General features: G+C 44.2%; 1 protein-coding gene across 2 annotated transcripts in view; it reads left to right on the top strand.

Annotated features, from left to right (window-relative positions):
- Positions 1-21043, top strand: part of si:ch1073-126c3.2 (uncharacterized protein LOC555816 homolog) — a 25380-nt gene extending 4337 nt beyond the window's left edge. The window contains exons 3-6 of one of the 2 annotated variants that reach the window (XM_063070753.1): positions 10677-10791; positions 13282-13394; positions 19649-19763; positions 20342-21043. In XM_063070753.1, the coding sequence (XP_062926823.1) occupies positions 10677-10791; positions 13282-13394; positions 19649-19763; positions 20342-20517 (519 nt within the window). In that variant the 3' untranslated portion in view covers positions 20518-21043. The other variant, XR_010020880.1, reaches the window with a different exon arrangement.
- Positions 21044-22662: the final 1619 nt, after the last annotated feature.

Below are 22662 nucleotides of genomic sequence, written 5' to 3'. Positions count from 1 at the left end.
TGTTAAAATTGTATAAGGCATTGGTGAGGCCAAATCTGGAATATTGTGTACAGTTCTGGTCACCGAATTATAGGACAGATGTCAACAAAATAGAGAGAGTACGGAGAAGATTTACTAGAATGTTACTTGGGTTTCAGCACCTAAGTTACAGAGAAAAGTTGAACAAGTTAGGTCTTTATTCTTTGAAGCGTAGAAGGTTGAGGGGGGACTTGATAGAGGTGTTTAAAATTATGAGGGGGATAGATAGAGTTGACGTGGTTAGGCTTTTTCCATTGAGAGTGGGGGAGATTCAAACAAGAGGACATGAGTTGAGAGTTAGGGGGCAAAAGTTTAGGGGTAACACGAGGGGGAATTTCTTTACTCAGAGAGTGGTAGCTGTGTGGAACGAGCTTCCAGTAGAAGTAGTAGAGGCAGGTTCAATTTTGTCTTTTAAAAAAAAATTGGGTAGGTAAATGGACAGGAAAGGAATGGAGGGTTATGGGCTGAGTGCAGGTAGATGGGACTAGGTGAGAGTAAGCGTTCGGCACGAACTAGAAGGGCCGAGATGACCTTTTTCCGTGCTGTAATTGTTATATGGTTATTATATGATTAGATTCCTCAATCAGACAGAGTAAAACGATGATTCAGGCATTGGATACTGGAGTTGAGTCATCATACCGCGCCATTAAGTATCAACAGGAGCCTTGTAGCAGCACAGATTCAACAGGCAGAACTGAGGAACTGGTATGAAACACATGGTTTTTCACCTCCATATTGGTTGGGGTTGGGCTCTGTCTCCTTCGCCCTGCTACAGTGCTGCTTTGTTAGGGTACACTACTCTGAGAGAGTAATCACGGATCTACTAATAGCCCCAGGAGTGGTCTTCCATTGCCCAGAATATAAATACTTTATGTACCATGACGCTTTGTTCATAAACAAAGTGATTCTGATCTGAAGTTCCCTAAACAACATTGATCACTGTGTGGTGCTAACCTGAATAACGAAGGTCATGAAAAACTGCCAGTCAATCAGTATCTATAGAAAGAGAAACCAGTCAACACGTCAAGTTAGTGACTCTTCCTCGGAACTGGAAACCAGAGCTCCGCATTTTGATTTATTTTCCATTAGTGAAAATCGTGGTCTTGTGTCAGTCTCTGTCATCAGGGTCTTCCTGGTACCAATGATTCTGGATGTAAATTTCTTCTCGTTCTGACTCCATGGAACAGTTTCTGCCACTGCCTCAGCTTCCAGAGTCCATATTAGTCTTGGCCAACATCATCAATCTGCTGCTCTGCTTCTTTTTCCCAACTGGTGGTGCTCGTTTACTTGGTCAAGTCTTCCTTTGGCTTTGAAGCTCTCCATTATATCTCACCCATCATTTCCTTGCTGGAATTTTCCCTGCCAACCCCTCAACCTCTGATGAAAGTGGCCTGATTTGGAAAGATCTCGATATTCCTTTGCCATCACTGGGTTAAGTTCCTGGCACGCTCACTTTTACAGCACTGTGGGTGTATCCACCCCTCAAGAACTGAAGTCGTTCAAGAAAGCAGCTGACCACCACCTTCTCAAAGGATGGGCCATTAGCCCATATCCCTTGAATAATAAAAAAAATCATGAATTCTGAGCATAAGTCCTGAAGATACCTACCCAACAGCACTTCATGAGTATGTTCAACATGACTGGACTGGTTCAAGAAGGCAGCTCATTCCAACATTTTCAAGGACATTTAAGGACAGACAATAAATGCCATGCAAGGCCACAGAATACAGGAACTGGTCCTGCTTGGTGGAAGCCATTCAGCCCATCAAGGCTATCCCAGAGTTCTGTAAAAGCAAACCTGATAATCCTATTTCCTGACTTTCTCTATATCCCTGCAATTAATTTTTTCAAGAACATGTCAATAGATAGGATAGGCAGTCAGAGACTTTCTCCAAGGGTGGAAATCTCAAATGCTAGAAAACAAGGCTATGAGATGTTACGTACACCGTAACTGGGTTGCCAAACCAGCAGAAATGGACCACTAGTTGGAGTCTGGATTACTGGAAACTAATGAGTTTTATTAAAGAAATAAGTAACACAGTACTCTAATCGTAAGGATATAAATGCAACAGGTTAGCAATGATAAAACACACATGTACACAGAACTAGGGTAATAGGAATCAATCAAGCTCTATCGCAGTCTAGGGGTAAAATGATCAGTCTCAAGTGACGCAGAGTTCAGTTCAGCTTAGTACAGTTCACAGTAATCGCTGTTGTGCCGTTGGAGAGAGAGAGAGAATGCAAATTTTGATTCAAACAGACCTTTGATGTTCTTTGCAGTTAGCTTTCGGGCGAACCTTTTTATGTCTTCTGTGGTCACCGACTGTGTCCCCTCCCTTCCGGATACAACCGTTCTTCCGCGGTGAACCCAGCACCCAGGCAAGGGCGGACACACACACCAGGTTCCTGCCGATCGACCCTTTTCACCCTGTCAGTCTATGGTCAGTTCCCTCGAACCAGACCTCCAACTACACCAACTTGTGGGGGCACACCGCTCTTCCAGGGTCTCGTTATCTCGTGATCTCGTGGTGTGTGTCGTGCCTTAGTGAACCTGTTCTTTTTATCCCCCTGCTGGGGTATCACCTATCCATCAAACTTCAAACAGTTCAGGTCCAAAGCAACCGGTCTGTAAATATTCTGAAATCTGTTTCTTTCTCGTTAATCTCTCTCTTCTCTCTTATTAGCATTTTGAATGTTTCTCCATTGTCTCACTTATCTCTCTCTCATTAGCATCAATCTTCTGATAACTTGGTTTTTCGTCACACCCCTATCCTTCGAAGGATTTTTACCGGGGTAAAAATTATGGGCATGAATACATTATTAGATACACACTAATATACATGGTCATCAGCTATTCGGCTAATACAGAGAACTTTAAGTTATCAACACCTTGACAGACAGTCAGCAATCACATTTTCCGTTCCTTTTATATGTTTTATTTTGATATCAAATTCCTGTAAGACCAGGCTACAACTTAGCAACCTTTTGTTTTTATCCTTCATAGTGACCAAAAACACTAATGGGTTGTGATCAGTGTAAATTACCAGTGGTTTCCATGCCGGATAAATATAAACCTCAAAATGTTGTAATGCTAGTATGATGGCCAGTAATTCTTTCTCCACAGTGGAATAATTTCTCTGATGGATATTAAATTTCTTAGAAAAATAAGCTACTGGGTGGTCAACCCCCTCTTTGTCTGTCTGCAACAGCACCGCCCCGGCTGCTTCGTCGCTAGCATCTTTTGCTAGTGAGAAGGGTTTTGAAAAGTCAGGTGCATTCAGCACAGGATGGTGACACAGAATCGCCTTCAGACTCTTGAAGGCTTGTTGACAAAGGTCGGTCCACACAAACCCCACATTCTTTGGCGACAGCTTAGTAAGAGGGAGGGTAATATCCGCAAAGTTTTTGCAAAACTTCCTATAGTACCCCACCATCCCCAAGAACCTTCTCAGGGCTCTCTTGTCTGTCGGGGTGGGGACTTCCGAGATAGCCCGCACCTTACCCTGCATCGGTGCCAGCTGCCCCTGTCCTACCGCAAATCCCAGATAAGTGACCTTCACGTGGCCGAACTCACTTTTTGCGAGGTTCACTGTCAGGTTGGCTTCCAACAGCCTCTTAAACAGCTCCTCTATGGCCACAATGTGCTCCTCCCACGTGTCACTCCAGACCACTAAATCGTCAATATACGCTTCTGTGTTCTTTAACCCTTTTATCACTGAATTAATCATCCTCTGGAAGGTCCCTGGAGCGTTTTTCATGCCAAAAGGTAAAACATTATACTCGTATAACCCAGATGGAGTGACAAATGCTGAGATTTCTCTAGCCTGGTCGGTTAAAGGAACACACCAGTACCCTTTCAGCAAATCGATCTTGGTGATGTACGTAGCTCTCCCCACTTTATCGATGCAATCGTCTACCCTTGGGATGGGGTAAGCATCAGTTTTTGTGATGGCGTTCACCTTTCTGTAATCTGTACAGAATCGGATGCTCCTATCGACTTTCGGGACAACCACACAGGGGGACGCCCATTCCGATTTGGATGGCCGAATAATATCTGTGGCTAGCATGTGTTCAATTTCTTTCTCCACTAACTTGCCCTTCTCCAAGTTCATCCTATAGGGATGTTGTTTATTAGGCTGGTCTGAGGTGACAACAACATCATGCACCATCCCTTTGCATCGTCTCGGGACATTGGGACATACATCTGCGTGCCAGTTAATTAGCTTTATCAATGGCCCGCTTTGTTCGGGGGTTAGGTGAGAGACCTTATCAGCAAAATTAGCCAAAACAATAGAGTTCTCCAATCGGGTCGGCACCATTTTCATCTTTTCAAGATGGGTTTTCCCCGTATCATTTGACACCCCAGTCTCATTAATTTTTGTGATAACACCAACTAGATCTGCTTTCTGATCGTGGTAAGCTTTTAACATGTTAATGTGTACCAACTGTGTGGGTTTACGCCTGTCCGGCATTTCGATAACATAATTCAAAGGGTCTATCTTTTTAATTACCTTGTACAGACCGTGGAATCTCGCCTGGAGGGGGTTGGTTACCACTGGGAACAGAACTAAGACCCGATCGCCCACTTGGAACACTTGTTCGCGGGCACGCCGATCATACTATTGTTTCATTTTAGTTTGGGAGTGTCGCAGATTTTCTTTGGCAAGGTCATAGATCCTTTTAAGCCTCTCACGAAATTTTAAAACATAATCAATCACATTAACCTGGACGGCCGGACTGGACCATTGCTCTTTCAGTAAGGTCAGGGGTCCTCTGGGCTGAATGGGCTGAACCCCAATGACTCTTGAACCGTGTCCCTCACGGCAAATAACAAGAGGGACAAAGCATCATCCCAGTCTCTAGCGTTCTCTTGACAGTAAATTTTAATCATAGTCTTTAATGTTGCATGGAATCGTTCCAACGCCTCTTGGGACTCCGGGTGGTAGGCGGAGGCCAAAATCTGCTTTGCTCCCATCTCATCCAACATCCGTCAGAATGTGTGAGATGTGAAGACACTCCCCTGATCTGACTGGATTTCCCTGGGCAGCCCCACCGTAGTGAAAAATTTCACAAGTGCCTTTACCACTGCGGGAGCCTTGACGCTTGCCAGGGGCACCGCCTCCGGAAACCTGGTGGCGGCGCACATCATAGTCATCACATACTCTCGCCCACTTGCAGTTCTGGGCAGGGGACCGACAAAATCCACAATTATTCGGGAAAAAGGTTCCCCGAAAGCGGGTATCAGTCGAAGGGGCGCTTTAGGTAGGACCTGATTTGGTTTTCCTACCACCTGACATAAATGACATCACCTACAATATTCAACAATATCCTTCCTCATGTTCGGCCAGTAAACCTCTTTGGTAATTCTATCGACTGTCTTCCTCACCCCAAAATGTCCACCGAGGGGTATCTTGTGGGCCAGGTTAAAAATCTCGCCCCTATAAATTTTCGGCACTACCACCTGGTGTACCACCCCCCATTCCTCATCTGCGGGCTCGGTACGTGGTCTCCATTTCCCCCTTAGTACCCCCTCCTTCACATAATAGCCCACTGGCTCCCTTTTTAATTCTGCTTTGGAGAGAGCTGTCTCCGTCAAAACCATCAGCTCCTCGTCTCATTCCTGTGCCTGTATAAATTCCTTCCTTGCTAATGATAAGTCTGCCTCAACTTCCATTTCACTACACCCCTTCTTCTCACTTTCTAACCCCGCCCCACCCCCCCCCCCCCCCAGTACAAGGCTGGTAAAAACGTCTCAGCTAAATCTAAATTTACTTCGGCAGCCTTTCTGGACATGCGCCGAGTCACTGCGTAAACGGGATAAACCTGTGAGTCCATGGGCGGGGCCTCAATGCTGGCAGGCTGGCTTGTCAGTTTTACTGCTGAGAACACATTTCCGCCGGCGAGGTCATTACCGAGTAAGACCTCCACGTTATCCATCGGTTGTTCGGGCCTCACCCCGATCGTGACTGGTCCGGAGACCAAGTCGCTTTTTGGGTGTATCTGGTGCAGAGGTACTGCTTCAGTCCCTTTCCCAATGCCTTTTATCACGCTGACCTCCCCAGTCTGGGTCTCTGAACTAAAGTCTAACACACTCTTTAAGATCAATAACTGACAAGCTTCAGTGTCTCTCCAGATCCGTACTGGAACTGGGTTTGACCCCTCCTTCACTGACACCAATCCTGCCGAAGTAAACTTCTCACGCCCTTCCTGAACTTTATCAGACCTCTTTTCCCCCAGCGGTTTGTTTGCCAGATCAATACAGCCAGTCGGAACCGTCGTTTTTCCTTTCCCCGTCTCCTTCTTTGGGGCAAAGCACCTGGACGCAAAGTGACCGGCTTTCCCACAATTATAGCATACGACCCCAGGAGACTTCCTACCAAACTGCTCCCGGTCTTCCTCATCCTTCTCACTAGTTCCCGGCTTACTTTCTGACTTTCCCGGCGGACTCGCTCCGCCCTCTCGACTACCCTTGTGGCAGCTTTTACTCGGGGTAAACTTCACCTTGTGTGTTAACGCGTACTCATCTGCTAACTTAGCAGTTGTGGCTAAGGTGTCTGCCTCTTTCTCATCTAGGTAGGGTCTCATACCTTCAGGGACACAACCTTTAAACTGCTCAATCAGTATTAGCTGTAGCAGTCTGTCATAATCCCCATGGACCCCTTTCGAGGCGCACCAATGCTCACAATACATCTGCATCTCATGGGCAAACTCTAAATACGTGCGGCCCCACTGCTTCCTCGCATTCCGGAACCTCTGCCGGTATGCCTCCGGGACCAACTCATAAATCCTGAGTATGGCCTCTTTCACCACATCATACCTCTGGGAATCTTCTGTGGACAAGGCCGAGTAAGCTTGTTGAGCTTTTCCTTTAAGTACGTCCTGAAGCAAAACAGCCCACTTATCCCTTGGACAGTCCTGACTTGCAGCGACTTTTTCAAAATGTAGAAAGTACCGATCAACATCGGCCTCCTCAAATAGGAGAACCAGCCTAACCTCCTGGGTCACCCTGAACCCTCCACCTTGGTTCGGTATGGGCCCCTGCGCTAGCGTCATCCTTAACTTCTCCAGCTCAAATTCCCTTTCCCTGTTTCTCTCTCTCTTCTCGTTCTAACTGCCGGTCCCTCTCTTCTCGCTCCAGCTGTTTTACCCAGAACTCGTGCTCGAGTCTCAATTTTTCCATCTGCAGCTGTACTGCTTCTCCACCAGGTTTGCCCAGATACACCACCTCCAGCTCCCCTTGGGGAAACACACCTTTAGATACATAATGCTCAATGACAGCTCTGTGCATCTCCGCTCTCCTCATTGTTGACTTTCCTTTAAAAAGATTCAACCGTTTGGCAACAGTTGCCAATTCTGATTTCCTGGCATCCTCTAATGCCTCCAAGGTTGGCGCCTTTAGAAATTCCTCAATCTCTATTTCTGCTGTTTGCCCTTTCTTTCTTTCGGGAATTTTAACCCCATCAATTTACCCAGTCCCAAATTTGGCATTCAAAATCGCGGACAAGATCCCCACTTATGTTACGTACCCCGTAACTGGGTTGCCAAACCAGCAGAAATGGACCACTAGTTGGAGTCTGGATTACTGGAAACTAATAAAGTTTTATTAAAGAAATAAGTAACATAGTACTCTAATCGTAAGGATATAAATGCAATAGGTTAGCAATGATAAAACACACATGTACACAGAACTAGGGTAATAGGAATCAATCAAGCTCTATCGCAGTCTAGGGGTAAAATGATCAGTCTCAAGTGATGCAGAGTTCAGTTCAGCTTAGTACAGTTCGCAGTAATCGCTGTTGTGCCGTTGGAGAGAGAGAGAGAGAATGCAAATTTTGATTCAAACAGACCTCTGATGTTCTTCGCAGTTAGCTTTCGGGTGAACCCTTTTATGTCTTCTGTGGTCACCGACTGTGACCCCTCCGTTCCGGATACGACCGTTCTTCCGCGGTGAACCCGGCACCCAGGCAAGGGCGGACACACACACACCAGGTTCCCGCCGATCGTCCCTTTTCGCCCTGTCAGTCTATGGTCGGTTCCCTCGAACCAGACCTCCAACTACACCAACTTGTGGGGGCACACCGCTTTTCCAGGGTCTCGTTATCTCGTGATCTCATGGTGTGTGTCGTGCCTTAGCGAACCTGTTCTTTTTATCCCCCTGCTGGGGTATCGCCTGTCCATCAAACTTCAAACAGTTCAGGTTCAAAGCAACCGGTCTGTCAATATTCTGAAATGTGTTTCTTTCTCGTTAATCTCTCTCTTCTCTCTTATTAGCATTTTGAATGTTTCTCCATTGTCTCATTTATCTCTCTCTCATTAGCATCAATCTTCTGATAACTTGGTTTTTTCGTCACAGAGATAAGAAGGAAGAAGTATAAAGCCAACTTTTTACACAGGAACTCCAGAAGAATGAGGTGGGCCCTAACTTACTAAAAGTGCATGAAGCTTTGCATAGGGATTTTATTGAGGTAGTTTCCCCAGCCTGAGGTTCAGAGTGACTGGTCACAGTTGCAGTTTACATGGTATGTGGAGAAATTTCTTCACTCAGAGACTGGAGAATATGAGGAATTCCCTGCTATAGGAGGATGTGGGGCTGAGGCTCTGTATCTGTTTAAGGAGACTAATTAATTTCTCAAAGCAAAAGATATCGAGGGGTTTGAGGAGGTAGTGGCAGTAAGGTACTGAGAAAGAGGATCTCCCATGATCCCATTGAAAATGATTTGAAGGGCCAGATGGACTACTCAGACTTCGATTTTCTATGCCACTATGTTTGTAAATTTATTCAGCACCCCATCTAAAATATTCACATCCTTCTTGTATTCACCCCAAAGAAAAGTTTGGTCAATTTCAGTCCAGATCCAGACTACAAAACCACCTTGAGGCCATAAAGGTGCAGCAAGATGCTTCTGGGTACAATACAAGTTGTCCATCGGTTGGGTCATCAAAATAGGCAGCCAAAAGGGGCATCGCTTAAAACTGCTCAGTCTAGTGGATATACTGATCACAGTCTGATATGCTCAGTGATCCTGACTCAGGATTCTCTGGATCAGGAGGAGAAGCAGTTATGGTTTCTCTATCAGGGTAAGAGAATGGATGAAGTGGAAGAGCAAGAGGAAAGTGCAGGGGCCTGAACAGCTCCATTTTTAACTTCAATTGCAAGACAACAAGGATCTCCACATGAATGTTTTAAACATTCCACCATAATGGCCCACTTCCCCACACAGGACCCTCCTGAAGTATATTATCACTTGCTTACAACCACCCTGAGGCACTTGCCAACATCTCTCTGCATCGTGAACTCCATCAGGAAGTAGGAGGCTAAGAGTTAAAGAAATCAAGTTGCTGAGGTCACCCAATTCTCAACCTACAGTGTTGAACCATCTCACCATGTACTGATGAACAGTGGTGGTCAATGGATGCATGCATGCCCCTAGTACCTGAACATCCTTTGGGATGTCTATGGATTCATAAACTCTGTTAGCTGTTGAGGTGCAACCTCAGTGAAAATATTGAAAACCAAGATTAATGGGATCATCTGAAAATCTATGTTTGTAAACTGAGTATAGATGGTGAAAATCAGCCAGCATTGATCTAACTGATGGAATATTTTTGAGGGGCCAAATAGCCTCCACTTATTGCTATATTCCTCTGATGATCAGAGTTGGATATATTCCACCCTCAATAACAAAATTCATTTCAGACAATATGGGACTCATTTTCCCCAAAGTCCCAATCCCTGGTGATACAGGATGGAATTTTAACATGTCCATTCTTAGCACATTTCAGTCATCGTGGTTGATTGTTAATTAGTGACTCATGGAGAAATTGTAGAATTGTCACTTTTCCAATGGAGCAAATATACAGACCCCATGTAGTCCAAAAAATTCCTCCTAACTCTACTCTCTAGCTCTGATTAATTTTCTGAAACTTATCTTTCATGTAATATGCATAAAGTATTCATTATATCCAGAATCTCTCTACTGATTTAAAGAATTTCACCTCTTATTCTCTGCACAAACTTGAATTCATGCAGCATTACCTAGATAAAATGAGCAGCATGGTGGAAAAGCAAATAGAGCTGGTGCCCGTCTGCACCAGAGACCAAGATTCAGTGCTGTCTGTGTGGAGTTTGCACGTTCCCCTAATGATCAATGTTGGATTTGTGTGAATAGATTATTGATGGCTGGCATTAACCCAATGGACTGAATGGCCTGTTTCTGTGCTGTATGACTCAGTGAACAGTTCTGATATCCAGAAAACTACACAGGGAAAGAGAAGAAGTTGATGCCAGTATTTTGGTAATCGGTCATAGAATCACAGAAAGACAGAGCAAGAACACAGGAGTTTCGACCCATCATCAACCACCCATTTACACTAATCATACATTAATCCCATTTTTAATTCTCCACCCACTCCCCCCCAATATTCTCATTAACGTCCTACCAGTTTCTACTATTCACATGCAATTTACAAGCCAGTTAACCTACCAACCCACATATCTTTGGAGGAAACTAGAACACAAAGGTGAAACCCATGCCGTCACACAAAGAACATGTAAACTCCACACAGACAGTTCCTAAGGTGGACAAGATGGAACTCAGGTCTCTGATGGTGAGAGGGAGAGGCCCTACATCTAGCATTGTTTCTCGTTCCCTCCACAGACACTCATTAACTGTACGGAGCAGGTGATCAAGAAGTTGAAGCCCGCGGACCGCAGTGACCTCTATAGGCTGTTGCAGACGGCTGCTGACAACGTGAGATCTATCCATAGGAAAGGTAATAACTCCGGCTTCCATGGAATGGCTGTTTCTGAATCCTGGCGATCCATCCCATTGCTACTTGCACCTGTGTCCCTCCTTTCTCAGTGCATTTGATTGGGTGGGATGGGCCAACCTTTGCATATTGTATCAAGATCAGAGCATCCAACATCATTTTCGAACAGAAACTTAATGGGAGCATGGGCTGAACTTGGCATGTAAGTTCTGTGCTTCTCATTTATCTATTGAATCAAAACTAACCAATGAGGTGAGAGGCATTACTGCCAGTGCAATAATTTCACAAGCTGCCCATACCACATCCAAACAGCAAAATATTCTGCTCTTTTGCAGGAATGGTGCTAGAGCAGACCAATATGGAATGATCACAGTGTGAGGTTAGGCCAGGAACTGGTCCCACCACCTTTTCAGTACAGGGAGTGTCACAGTGTGATCCTGGTGGTGGAGCAGCTGTTTTGCTGAAAGCTGTCAGCTCCATCCCTGCCACTCTACCTCATATTGCAGATCATTTCAAGTAGGACAGAATCGCTAATGTAGCCAGGTACAAAGTAGATTATGCTGATCACAAAACTTTTGCCCCTTCTTTCTCCTGTTCACCCTTGTCAACCAAGCCATGCAATCTGTAGGCCTTTGTGGAAGAAGATCTCGATCATACCAAGGAGAGCACCCATCAGAGGCCCATAGATTCCCATTGCTTGTTCAAAAACAGCCCTGCAATCAACTTCACAGAAACATTTTGTTCCACCATCCCAGTCTCTCCATTGTGCCTGTTCCAATCAAACATTGCATACTAGTGTCTTCCTTTCTGCTTAACAATGCCTTTCTCTCTACCATCACCAACAGGACTTTTCATCTTATCATCTCCATCTCCTTTATTCCGCTCTCAACCCCTCTCCTAGCTAGGACACAGATAGTTTTTCCTTTATCTTCACTTTCCAGCCCCACCCTCCACATTCAGCCAATCATAATTTCCATAATCTCCAACAAGATTCAATCATCTGGTGCATCTTGCCTTCTCTTCCCTTTTGGCATTCTGACATATCCATTGCATCTTGAGCTTCCTACTCTGGTTTCTTCCACAACTTTCCCATGCAATTCTGACAGGTGCGACACCTGCCCTTTACTCCTTCCCCCCCACCCCCACCAGTCCAGAGATCACAATGAGGTCCCCTCTACATTCAGGAAAACAGGCACAGATCAGGTAGCTGCTTAGCAGAACACCCTCATACCCTCATTCAGTCCTCAAGAGGGATCAGAGTTTCCAATCATCCTTACATTCATTCCCTGTTCCATTTCCAACTTGACCCCTCCACCTTCAAGTTCCCATATTGTTCCAGCATGAACTCAAGGAACAACATGCACCTTCCAACTAGGTTTGTTACCTCTGTGGAACTTTACGCTAAATAATTGTAGGTAGGCACCTGTTCCTCCAAAGCTGTCCATGTACTTTGGTCTCAAATTGTTAAATTTCAGATTGTTCCTGTACTCTCTTATTTCAACAACCTGTTCATAAAGTAATTGTTAATTCGACAATTCCTGCCACCTGTCATGTGGATCCCCTATGTTTGGTTCTCTCTCCTTGACATTTATCTTCTCAATTTTCCAAATCAGGAGAAAGAATCCCTGACCTAAAATGTTAACTGCTTCTCTCCTCACTGCTTCTCTTCTGTCCTGCTGAGTGCTCCTATCATTCACCATTTTCATTTCAAATTTCAAACACCTGCATCCGTTTTTTTTTGCCTTTTGCTTTTTGCTTCATGTTTTGACATATTTACAGTATCTTGAGGGGGCACAATACAAAGCAACTCTAATAGTCCAGTGTCCTTGCGATGTTCATGGTTCTGGACTGCAGGTTTTCCAGAACTTTGGATATTACACTGATTGGTACTCTAAAACACTTTCAATTCACTCTTTTTCAAATGATACGTGCTAAAATGATGAATTTTCCAGCGAAGCCATTGAACGTAAAGGGAGTGTGGTGGGAAGCAGGACCCTTGTGATGTCAATGAGAGTGCAATAACCATGACTGTGCTGCGATTACAGGGTGCATGGGAATTAACACTTCCTGGCTTGGAAGGGTATCACAGCCTCTGAGTCACATTCCTGGCACACTCTTCTGCACCACAGGACTGCAGCAGAAGGCATCTCACCATTGCCTTCATGGGCAACTAGGAATGGACAATCAAATGCTGTCTCACATCCCTTGACTAAATATAAAATAATGTTAGTGGGGCCCTGCTGAGATTAAAGGGAATGCAGGAAATAAAGCCTGCAAATTTAAAGAGTGCAGGAAACAATGTCCTGTGAGGTTAGTAGGGCCTTGGGAACCAGGGCCCCAGTGAGATTAATGAGAGATGGGGAAATGGTGAACCAAATATCTCCAATTGGATAGTGGATTATCAGTTTAACTGTAATTCGGCACAGAATTCCTTCTTTTAGATTCCGAGATTGTGAATGCTGGTTTTGTTCCCATATTGTTCTTTTCTTAAAGCCTGTCAGTCTGTTAACCTCAAGAACTGCAGCCTCCCCATTGTCCCCGTAAACGGAGGCCTGTTATGTCTCACCATGAACAAGACACGCTATTGCAAGCCAATGTGTAACAAGGTATGTCACGGCGAGTGTTGGATTTTAGCTGCCTTCACGAAAGTCTCGGCATTCATCCTTCCTCTCTCTCTGGTGGCAGTGATGGGGAACAACTTCACAGAGCATGGCTGTCACCTTGCCTGGTAGCTTGCTCAGTGAGACCTTCACATGTAACCTCTGCTCCTGGGTGTGTGTTATTGTTAGTGAGTGGTGAAAAAGCTCAGTAGTGTGGAGGGAAGTTAATGGTGCTTCAGGAAGAATTCCCTCAGATCAGAGTCATATAAGGTGCTCAGTTAGACTGACTTGGTGAGTCATCCAAACTCAGAAAAAGGACTTCCAGTCAAATGAGTCTACAGCAACCATTAAATACCCATTTAACAAAATTTCATAACATATGCTGGTGATATTAAACCTGATTCTGAACAAGCCTGACATTAATGCCATTTTATTCTCCCAACATTCTTACAAACTGCCTCCAAATTCACACACTGGGGGAAACTTACGCAACCAATTACCTTCCAACCAGTACATACATCTTTAGGACATGGGAGGAAACCAGAGTATCAAGGGGAAACCTATGGTAAGGAGGGTGTGCAAACTCCACACAGGCAGTGCCCAATGTCAGCATTGAACCTGGGTGTTCGGAGTTGTGAGGCAGCAGCTCTATGAACTGGGCCACTGTACCATCCTATCACCAATCTTACATGAAGTCTTAAATGAAGTCCTGAATAAACCAATCTTAAACGAAGATAGCTGAGCCTCTGGCTAGGATCTTTATGTCCTCGTTGTCCATGGGAATGGTATCGGAGGATTGGAGGGAGGCAAATGTCGTCCCCTTGTTCAAAAAAAGGTAGTAGGGATAGTCCGGGTAATTATAGACCAGTGAGCCTTACGTCTGTGGTGGGAAAACTGTTGGAAAAGATTCTTAGAGATAGGATCTATGGGCATTTAGAGAATCAAGGTCTGATCAGGGACAGTCAGCATGGCTTTGTGAAGGGCAGATCGTATCTAACAAGCCTGATAGAGTTCTTTGAGGAGGTGACCAGGCATATAGATGAGGGTAGCGCAGTGGATGTGATCTATATGGATTTTAGTAAGGCATTTGACAAGGTTCCACACGGTAGGCTTATTCAGAAAGTCAGAAGGCATGGGATCCAAGGAAGTTTGGCCAGATGGATTCAGAATTGGCTTGCCTGCAGCAGGCAGAGGGTCATGGTGGAGGGAGTACATTCAGATTGGAGGATTGTGACTAGTGGTGTCCCACAAGGATCTGTTCTGGGACCTCTACTTTTCGTGATTTTTATTAACGACCTGGATGTGTGGGTTGGCAAGTTTGCAGACGACACAAAGGTTGGTGGTGTTGTAGATAGTGTAGAGGATTGTCGAAGATTGCAGAGAGACTTTGATAGGATGCAGAAGTGGGCTGAGAAGTGGCAGATGGAGTTCAACCTGGAGCAGTATGAGGTGGTACACTTTGGAAGGACAAACTCCAAGGCAGAGTACAAAGTAAATGGCAGGATACTTGGTAGTGTGGAGGAACAGAGGGATCAGGGGGTACGTGTCCACAGATCCCTGAAAGTTGCCTCACGGGTGGATAAGGTAGTTAAGAAAGCTTGTGGGGTGTTAGCTTTCATAAGTCGAGGGATAGAGTTTAAGAGTCGCGATGTAATGATGCAGCTCTATAAAACTCTGGTTAGGCCACACTTGGAGTACTGTGTCCAGTTCTGGTCGCCTCACTATAGGAAGGATGTGGAAGCATTGGAAAGGGTACAGAGGAGATTTACCAGGATGCTGCCTGGTTTAGAGAGTATGCATTATGATCAGAGATTAAGGGAGCTAGGGCTTTACTCTTTGGAGAGAAGGAGGATGAGAGGAGATGTGATAGAGGTGTGCAAGATAATAAGAGGAATAGACAGAGTGGATCGCCAGCGCCTCTCCCCCAGGGCACCACTGCTCAATACAAGAGGACATGGCTTTAAGGTAAGGGGTGGGAAGTTCAAGGGGGATATTAGAGGAAGGTTTTTTACTCAGAGAGTGGTTGGTGCGTGGAATACACTGCCTGAGTCAGTGGTGGAGACAGATACACTAGTGAAATTTAAGAGACTACTAGACAGGTATATGGATGAATTTAAGGTGGGGGATTATATAGGAGGCAGTGTTTGAGGGTTGGCACAACATTGTGGGCCAAAGGGCCTGCACTGTACTGTACTATTCTATGTTCTATGTTAAGTCATAGAGTTAACTGCACAGAAACAGGCCCTTCAGCCCAACTGGACCATGCTAATCAAGGTTCCCATCTAAGCCAGTGCCATCGGCCCACATTTAGAGCAATTCACTCTAAACCTTTCCTATCCATTTACCTGCCCAAATACCTTTCAAATATTGTTATTGTACCTGCCCCAATCACTTCCTCTGGCAGTCATTTCTGGCTTTACTTATCTATAAAGTACCTTGGGAGCAGTGAGACAGTAAAAGGTTCCATATAAATGTAGGTGTCTACATTTGATATTGAGAATCAGAGGAAAGAATAAACGATGGGAATAATGTCTCTTATGGATTCAGGCCAGGCTCCCATAACTAGAATGCTTTCTTTATAAGCATGCAGACCTTACAACTGAACAACTGAAGAGTTAGATGAGATTGGAGTCAAGTCAGAGAGTGAAGGACAGCAAATCAAGGTTTGTTAGAATAGGCTATGGTTGTGCTCACATTTGGATCTCCACTCCCCACAGCTTCCTCTGCCTCTCTCAGGAGATCGTGTGTTTACAGCTGGGTCAGAGCACACATCACTGTCTCATGTTTTGGTTGGTATTTTTGAATGTTGTTTTCTCCCATTCACAGATCCAAATAAGCGTTTGAGGATTTGGAATGTGAGGTCTCCTAGTTTTCATAGGTGCACACTTTCCTAGAGGAACTGCTAATTGAATTAGTCAGTGAGGGGGACAATGGTTGACTCCCTCTTTCCATAGTTGAGTAAAAGAGGAGAGGAAGAGAGGCGAGAAGGAAAGGTTGAATAGACTGAGCCTGTATTCTTTAGGTTGCAGAAAATCAAGAGGTGATCTCATTGAATCTTCCCTTTCCTTCTTACCTCATCTCATCTCACCTTTTGCACATTTTTTGTTTGTCAGTCTTTGTCTGGTTATATACAGTTTTAAAATATAAATTCTATTGTATTTCATTTCTTTCCCGGAAATATCTGCAAGAAAATGTTAGTATATGGTAATACATACAAAGTTAGGTAATAAATTTACTTTGAACTTTGAACTTTGAAACATACAAACCTCTTGGCCAAGTTTAAATCAACACCAGATAGACAGCCTTACGCTATATCCAGTCAATGACATATGTCTCTGAAGAACAGCCTTGAATAAATGTGGGCTTTGTAGAGAATCACACCTTGTTCACCTGCCAAAGATAGTGACAGACTGGTAGAGATGGTACAGTTTTGACATTTGAACTTGTACATGGATAGGAGACTTTTAGAGAGATATAGGCCAAATGTACATAAGTGTATCTAGCTCAGTTCAGCAGCTAGGGCATCATGGATGAGTTGGACCAAAGGGGATGTTTCCTTGTTGCTTAACTCTATGGAAGGCTATGTCTAGTATAACAAGGAAAAAAAACCACAGCATAAAAAATGGGAGCAGGAGAAGGCCAACTCACCATTCAAGCTTTCCATTCATCAAGACCATTCTCTAGTACCATTGGGGAGTGTATTTAAGTTAGATATTGATAGATTCTTGATGGTCATGGGGGTTAAGGGTTATGGGTAGAAGGCAGGAGAATGAGTTTTAAAAATCAAAGATTCAAAGACTGAAAGTAAAATGTATTATCGAAGTATGTAAGCAGTATACAACCGAGATTCATCTTCCCACAGACAGCCAAAGAAACTCCGTGGAACCCAAGAAAAACATCAAGCACCCAAACACACACAAAAAAAGAACAACTGGCAAAAAAAATAAGAAAAAAGTCAGCAATGGTTAAATGGTGGAGCTAACCTGATGGGTTGAACAGCCTAATTCTGCTCCTATATTTATGACATATGGACTATTCCCATTAATATCTCTGCTCTAAAGCCTCAGTGCTTGAGACCTCACAGCCTCTTGGCAGAGAATTCGAAAGGCTTACCACCATCCCAAGGAAGAATCCTCCCCATTTTGAGTTGTCAGCTGGGGAAAACACCCTTCCGGTATCCAGTCTATCCAGGAGTACAATGACTTTGTAAGTTTCCGTGAGATCTCTTCTTATTCTTCTGACCTCTTGAGAAACCAAACCTAGTTTACTTACTCTACTTCAATGGCAATCCTATCTTCTAATGAATCAGCCAAATGAATCCGCAGTCCCTCTGTGTCAAGTTTATCAGCTCATAGGTGAATAGGTCACAACAATGTACATATTCTAGTAGTTATCTCAGTGGGACTCTATACAACTGCAGTAACCTTGGTTTCTGATTAACCTACAACACTTTCAAACTCAATGTAGCAGAGGCCAAACTGACGTATCAAAACACTTGCAGAAGATTCATGGGAGGTAAATAGAGATGAGAAGTTTCTCAGTGAGCAAGGTCTCAAGATTGTCAGTAGCTGGTTGGATTGTGGAGGCCTGAAGTCATTCTGTCTTCAGAAAATGCAAGGAAATGTGCCATTGGATGTCCTGAGAACATAATAGGGAATGAGGGTAGTAGAGGATGAGTGTATGGCAATGTGCATATGAATGGAATATCAGAAGGAGATTAGGATGCTTGAGAAGATGAATGTTATCTGGAGAAGACCATGAATAGAGAGTACCACTTAGTTAGAAATGTTATTTTCTGCAAGGATAGATTTTCACACGTAATGGTATAGCGTCAGAGCAGGTAAACTACTGGAGTGCTTACATCACCAAAGCAGGTAAATTACCTGGGCAGGTATACCACCAGAGTGGTACACTACCTGGGTAGATATACCACCGGAGTGTACATTACCTGATCAGGTATAATACTGGAGTAGTACACTACCTGGGCAGGTGTTCTACCGGACTGATACACTGCCTGGGCAGGTATACCACTGGAGTGCAATACTAGCTGGGCAGCTATACCACTGGAGTGGTACAGTACCTGTGCAAGTATACTACCAGAGTGGTACAGTCCCTGAGCAGTTACACCGCCAGAGTGGTACAGTATCTCAGTAGATACTGTAGGTGTACCACTGGAGTGGTACACTACCTTGGCAGGTATACTAGCAGACTGGTACACTACCTGGTCTGGTATAATTCTGGAGTGGTACACTACCTGGTCAGGTATACCATCGGCGTGTTACACCATCTGGTCAGGTATACCACTGGAGTGGTACACCACCAGAATTTTACACATCCAGATTGATTGTGATACTTGATCATGTACAGTGCTGTAGTGGATACACTGCTGAAATGATTGAGGTATTTGTGCTGATGGGGATGCAAGGACAGATTTAGTCTCCTCAGTGTCTGTTTGGTGTCATTTATTCATGACTCGAAGGTGCTCCAGATGGTCACAGGATCAAGGAAAGAATTTTGAGATCAACTTTTTTACTATTAGGATCAGAAGACAGCCAAGGACATTTGATTCCCAGTACATACGCAAGCAAACAGGACACATAAACTCACAGGTACTGTATGTACAGTCAGGAAAGTACATCAGACGTTCATGAACTCAAGATGTTCCAAAGTGTTTCACTGTTAGTGAAAGTACTTTTGAAATGTGGTCACTGTTACAGCATGAGAAACATGGAAGTCAACTTGCACACATCAATCACTCCCTCGGCACTGATCCTAACTTTACCATTGTGTGTGTGTCTGTGTTACATAGGTTTCCAGCATCTGCAGATTTTCTCTTGTTCGTGATTGGATTGCACACAACATGGTTCACAAACAGTAATCAGGTAATGATTAGGTAGTTGATGGATAATCAATCAACTGGGACTAATTAACCCAAAATAGACACACGTCTGCACTTGCACAGCTATGTGCATATACATATATACTCTACATAGTCACATACATGTGGAGAGGATAAGCGTGTATGCATGCGCGCGCGCACACACACACACACACACACACACACACACACATGGCCACTGGTAATGAAATGTCTGAGAGGCCCGGTGCCGAATGCCTGAGATGAGGGTTACCTGGACATTCTGTTCCACACCCTTGACTGGTGAGCAGGACTTTTGGAACACGCATTATATGAACACATAGAAGAGGGAGACTTTTCTTGTGGAGATAAAACATCACTAACTTGGGTTTACTCTGCACAGGGTTTTGATTTCCAGTTCCTCAGGAGGAGTCGACTATATGAGAGGTGTGGAGAAGCAACACGAAATATTTGGACCACTCAGTACATTGGAGGGAATCGGCTGGCTATCTGCTTAGGTGGGTCCCTCTAGACTAGAATCACTAACATGTTGCGGACAATCCTGACTGAAAATGTCACTGAGGGCTTTTCTCGGGGCTCTGGACAGGTGGGAGTGAGTGGTAGTTCGGATCACAGCTAAGTTCTCGAACAGTTAGTGACTGCATGGGAGAGGATGCAGAGAAGATTCCCGAGATTTGGAAGGTTTCAGTCATGAGGAGAGACTGGAGAAGATGATTTTGGTTTCTTTCAGTGGAACGAGGTTGAGAGGCAACCTGCGTGAGGTGAACATATGAGGATAAATATTAGGAATTCTTCCCCATGTCGAAAACCAAAGGGCATAAATTGAGTGTAAGGAGTAAAAGTTTCAGTGGGGGTGTGAGAAAGACCTTCTTTCACTCAGAGGATGGCTGGGATTCAGGACACATTGGGGGTGATGGAGACAGGTACTCACACACATTTGAATCACAAACACAGAGAGGAAGAGCATTCCCCAGTGTACATGTTGACTGACTTGTGGAGGTCTTTTGGACAGTGAATTGAATCCATGCAACAGTTGGCTCATTTCAACTCATGCACCCATTTGTTCTGTTCACAGAAAGCTCTAGGGCAGTAAGTGGATACCCATCTCAGTACTTCCCTACACGCTGTCAAGACGTACTGTACGATCACAGCCTAGAGACCGACATGATTTCAACCTTTCGAAAGGAAGTGAAGCAAAAGGTCGACGGGAAAATCGATAGTGGAACCACGTGCCTATTGTGTGGAGATTAACATCCCAACCAACACTGTGGTGCGGGAATCCAGGCCTCCTGTGTCATGAACACTCAGGATCTACTGAAAGCAGCAAAGTTCAAGAACATGTCGCAATGCTGATTCAACCTACATTACAACTCAAAGCTTCACCATGTTCCAATCTTGAGCTTCACACTGCATGGTATTCCCGAACTGGCATTACAGTCCTGATCTTCACCCTGTTTTTAATTACAAACTTTCCCCATAACTTTCTTTAGTATTATCACACACTATATTACAAGTGACCTTTTCCTGGATTCACCTTATATTACAACTCTGAGCTTCACATTGTTACAGTCCTGAGCTTTACTCGACCTTTAACACTAAACTTTCCCTAAACTTTTTTTTCTGTATCATGGCACTATATACAACAAGTGACCTTTCCCTGAATTCTAATACTGAGTTTCTCCTGCATTACAGGTTTAAGTTTTGTGCTTTCTGCTGTATTGCATCGCTGGGTTTCCTGTTAGATCATAAAATAAATAAAATTACATCAATGGCTTGACCCAATGTACTAGTTGCTATCATCAATACTTGTATTTAAGTTGTCTCACTAAACAGAAGACTTGAAGTTTCCTTGAGCATGTTAGTATTGCACATAAAAGAACTGGAAAAAAGTCAGTCAACACACATAAAAGTTGCTGGTGAACGCAGCAGGCCAGGCAGCATCTCTAGGAAGAGGTGCAGTTGACGATTCAGGCCGAGACCCTTCGTCAGGACTAACTGAAGGAAGAGTGAGTAAGGGAAAAAAGTCAGTGTTGTGTTAGAAATTCATATAAATTAGAATTATTTTTAGTATGTAGTTTCATTTGCATCTGCTGCCATTTAGCTGCAGCACCAATTGACTGCCTCTGGGGGGAAGCACCTTTCCTTTCAAATGAAGTCGAAGAGATTGAAATGCTAAGTTAGAGGAACAATAAATTCCATTTCCTCCTGTCAAAGCAACTGACTGAAGTTGCTCTATCTCCCCAGTGCACTCACCCAAGGTCTAACAATCAGACTTAGTTCCAGAGGCTGTGAATGTCCTCTGTGACTTGTCCTTTGATCAATGATTGAAGCAGTTTGCAACCATCCCTGCCTCATTTTTTCACTGTGCCGAGACCCTTCATCAACTGTTTCTTCCCATCCATAGATGCTGCCTGACCTGCTCAGCTCCTCCAACATATTTTGTGTATTGCTCTTGATTTCCAGCATCTGCAGTACCTCTTGTGTTGGTACATACTGCACCAAATCCTATTCTCCACTTCCCAGTAAAAGTTGCCCTCTTGGGCTCCATTGGATTTCACGTTCCTGCCAGATCAAATTCTATGGCCAGTTCCCTCGAGCTCCTTCTCTCTCCACCTCCCGCCAAAAAACACTTCAACTCGCCTCAGTGTTCCCCCAACGTCCTCTTGAACCTTCTCCAAGTTGCCCTTTCCTGATTGGGTGACACACATTCCTAAGCATCCCTAATCGTTAACGGTAATCCAAACTCTGCCAGGAGAACACCCTGTTTATACAGAAATACCATTCCATGAAATACCCTACAACATGAGCAGTAAAGCATTTACTAGGTCATTACAGACAGATATGTGGATGGAAAAGGTTTAGAGGAATATGGGCCGAGTGGGATTTACTCAGGGAATTAACTTTGTCGGCATGGACAAACTGAGCTTGTCTGTATAACTGCATGAGCCATGTAACTACGAATCCAAGTCACTAAGTGTTGATGGGTCTCTCTGATTTCAGGCATTGAATTCCATTACACACCATCGGTGTGCTGGAGGCATGAGAATAAAAGGATTCTAAATTGAAAGGAAGTGGATATAATTGATCTGATCTTGGCCACCATAGCAAGTGGCTACTTACATTAAATTACGGGGCTTTTAGAAGCCCGTCAAAGGAACAGCAATACAACTTGTTGATGGAGAGTGAGAGGAATGAAATTCGGTGCAGGGAAGGATGGGAGGCGTTCTAGCAGGATACACATTCTGCAATCAGCAAAATCCAAACAAATAAATGAGATGTGATTATCCATCAGCAGCTTCAATCTCTCCTAACACTTTGTTCTGGAGGATTTGTTGTTCTAAATAGACAGGTGCATTTTGCAACATAACACATACAGTATGTCATTGTTGCACAGAC

This window comes from Mobula hypostoma, chromosome 18 (genome assembly GCF_963921235.1).
Source record: "Mobula hypostoma chromosome 18, sMobHyp1.1, whole genome shotgun sequence".
NCBI classification, from domain to species: domain Eukaryota; kingdom Metazoa; phylum Chordata; class Chondrichthyes; order Myliobatiformes; family Myliobatidae; genus Mobula; species Mobula hypostoma.
This window is presented reverse-complemented; position numbering and strand designations above follow the sequence as displayed.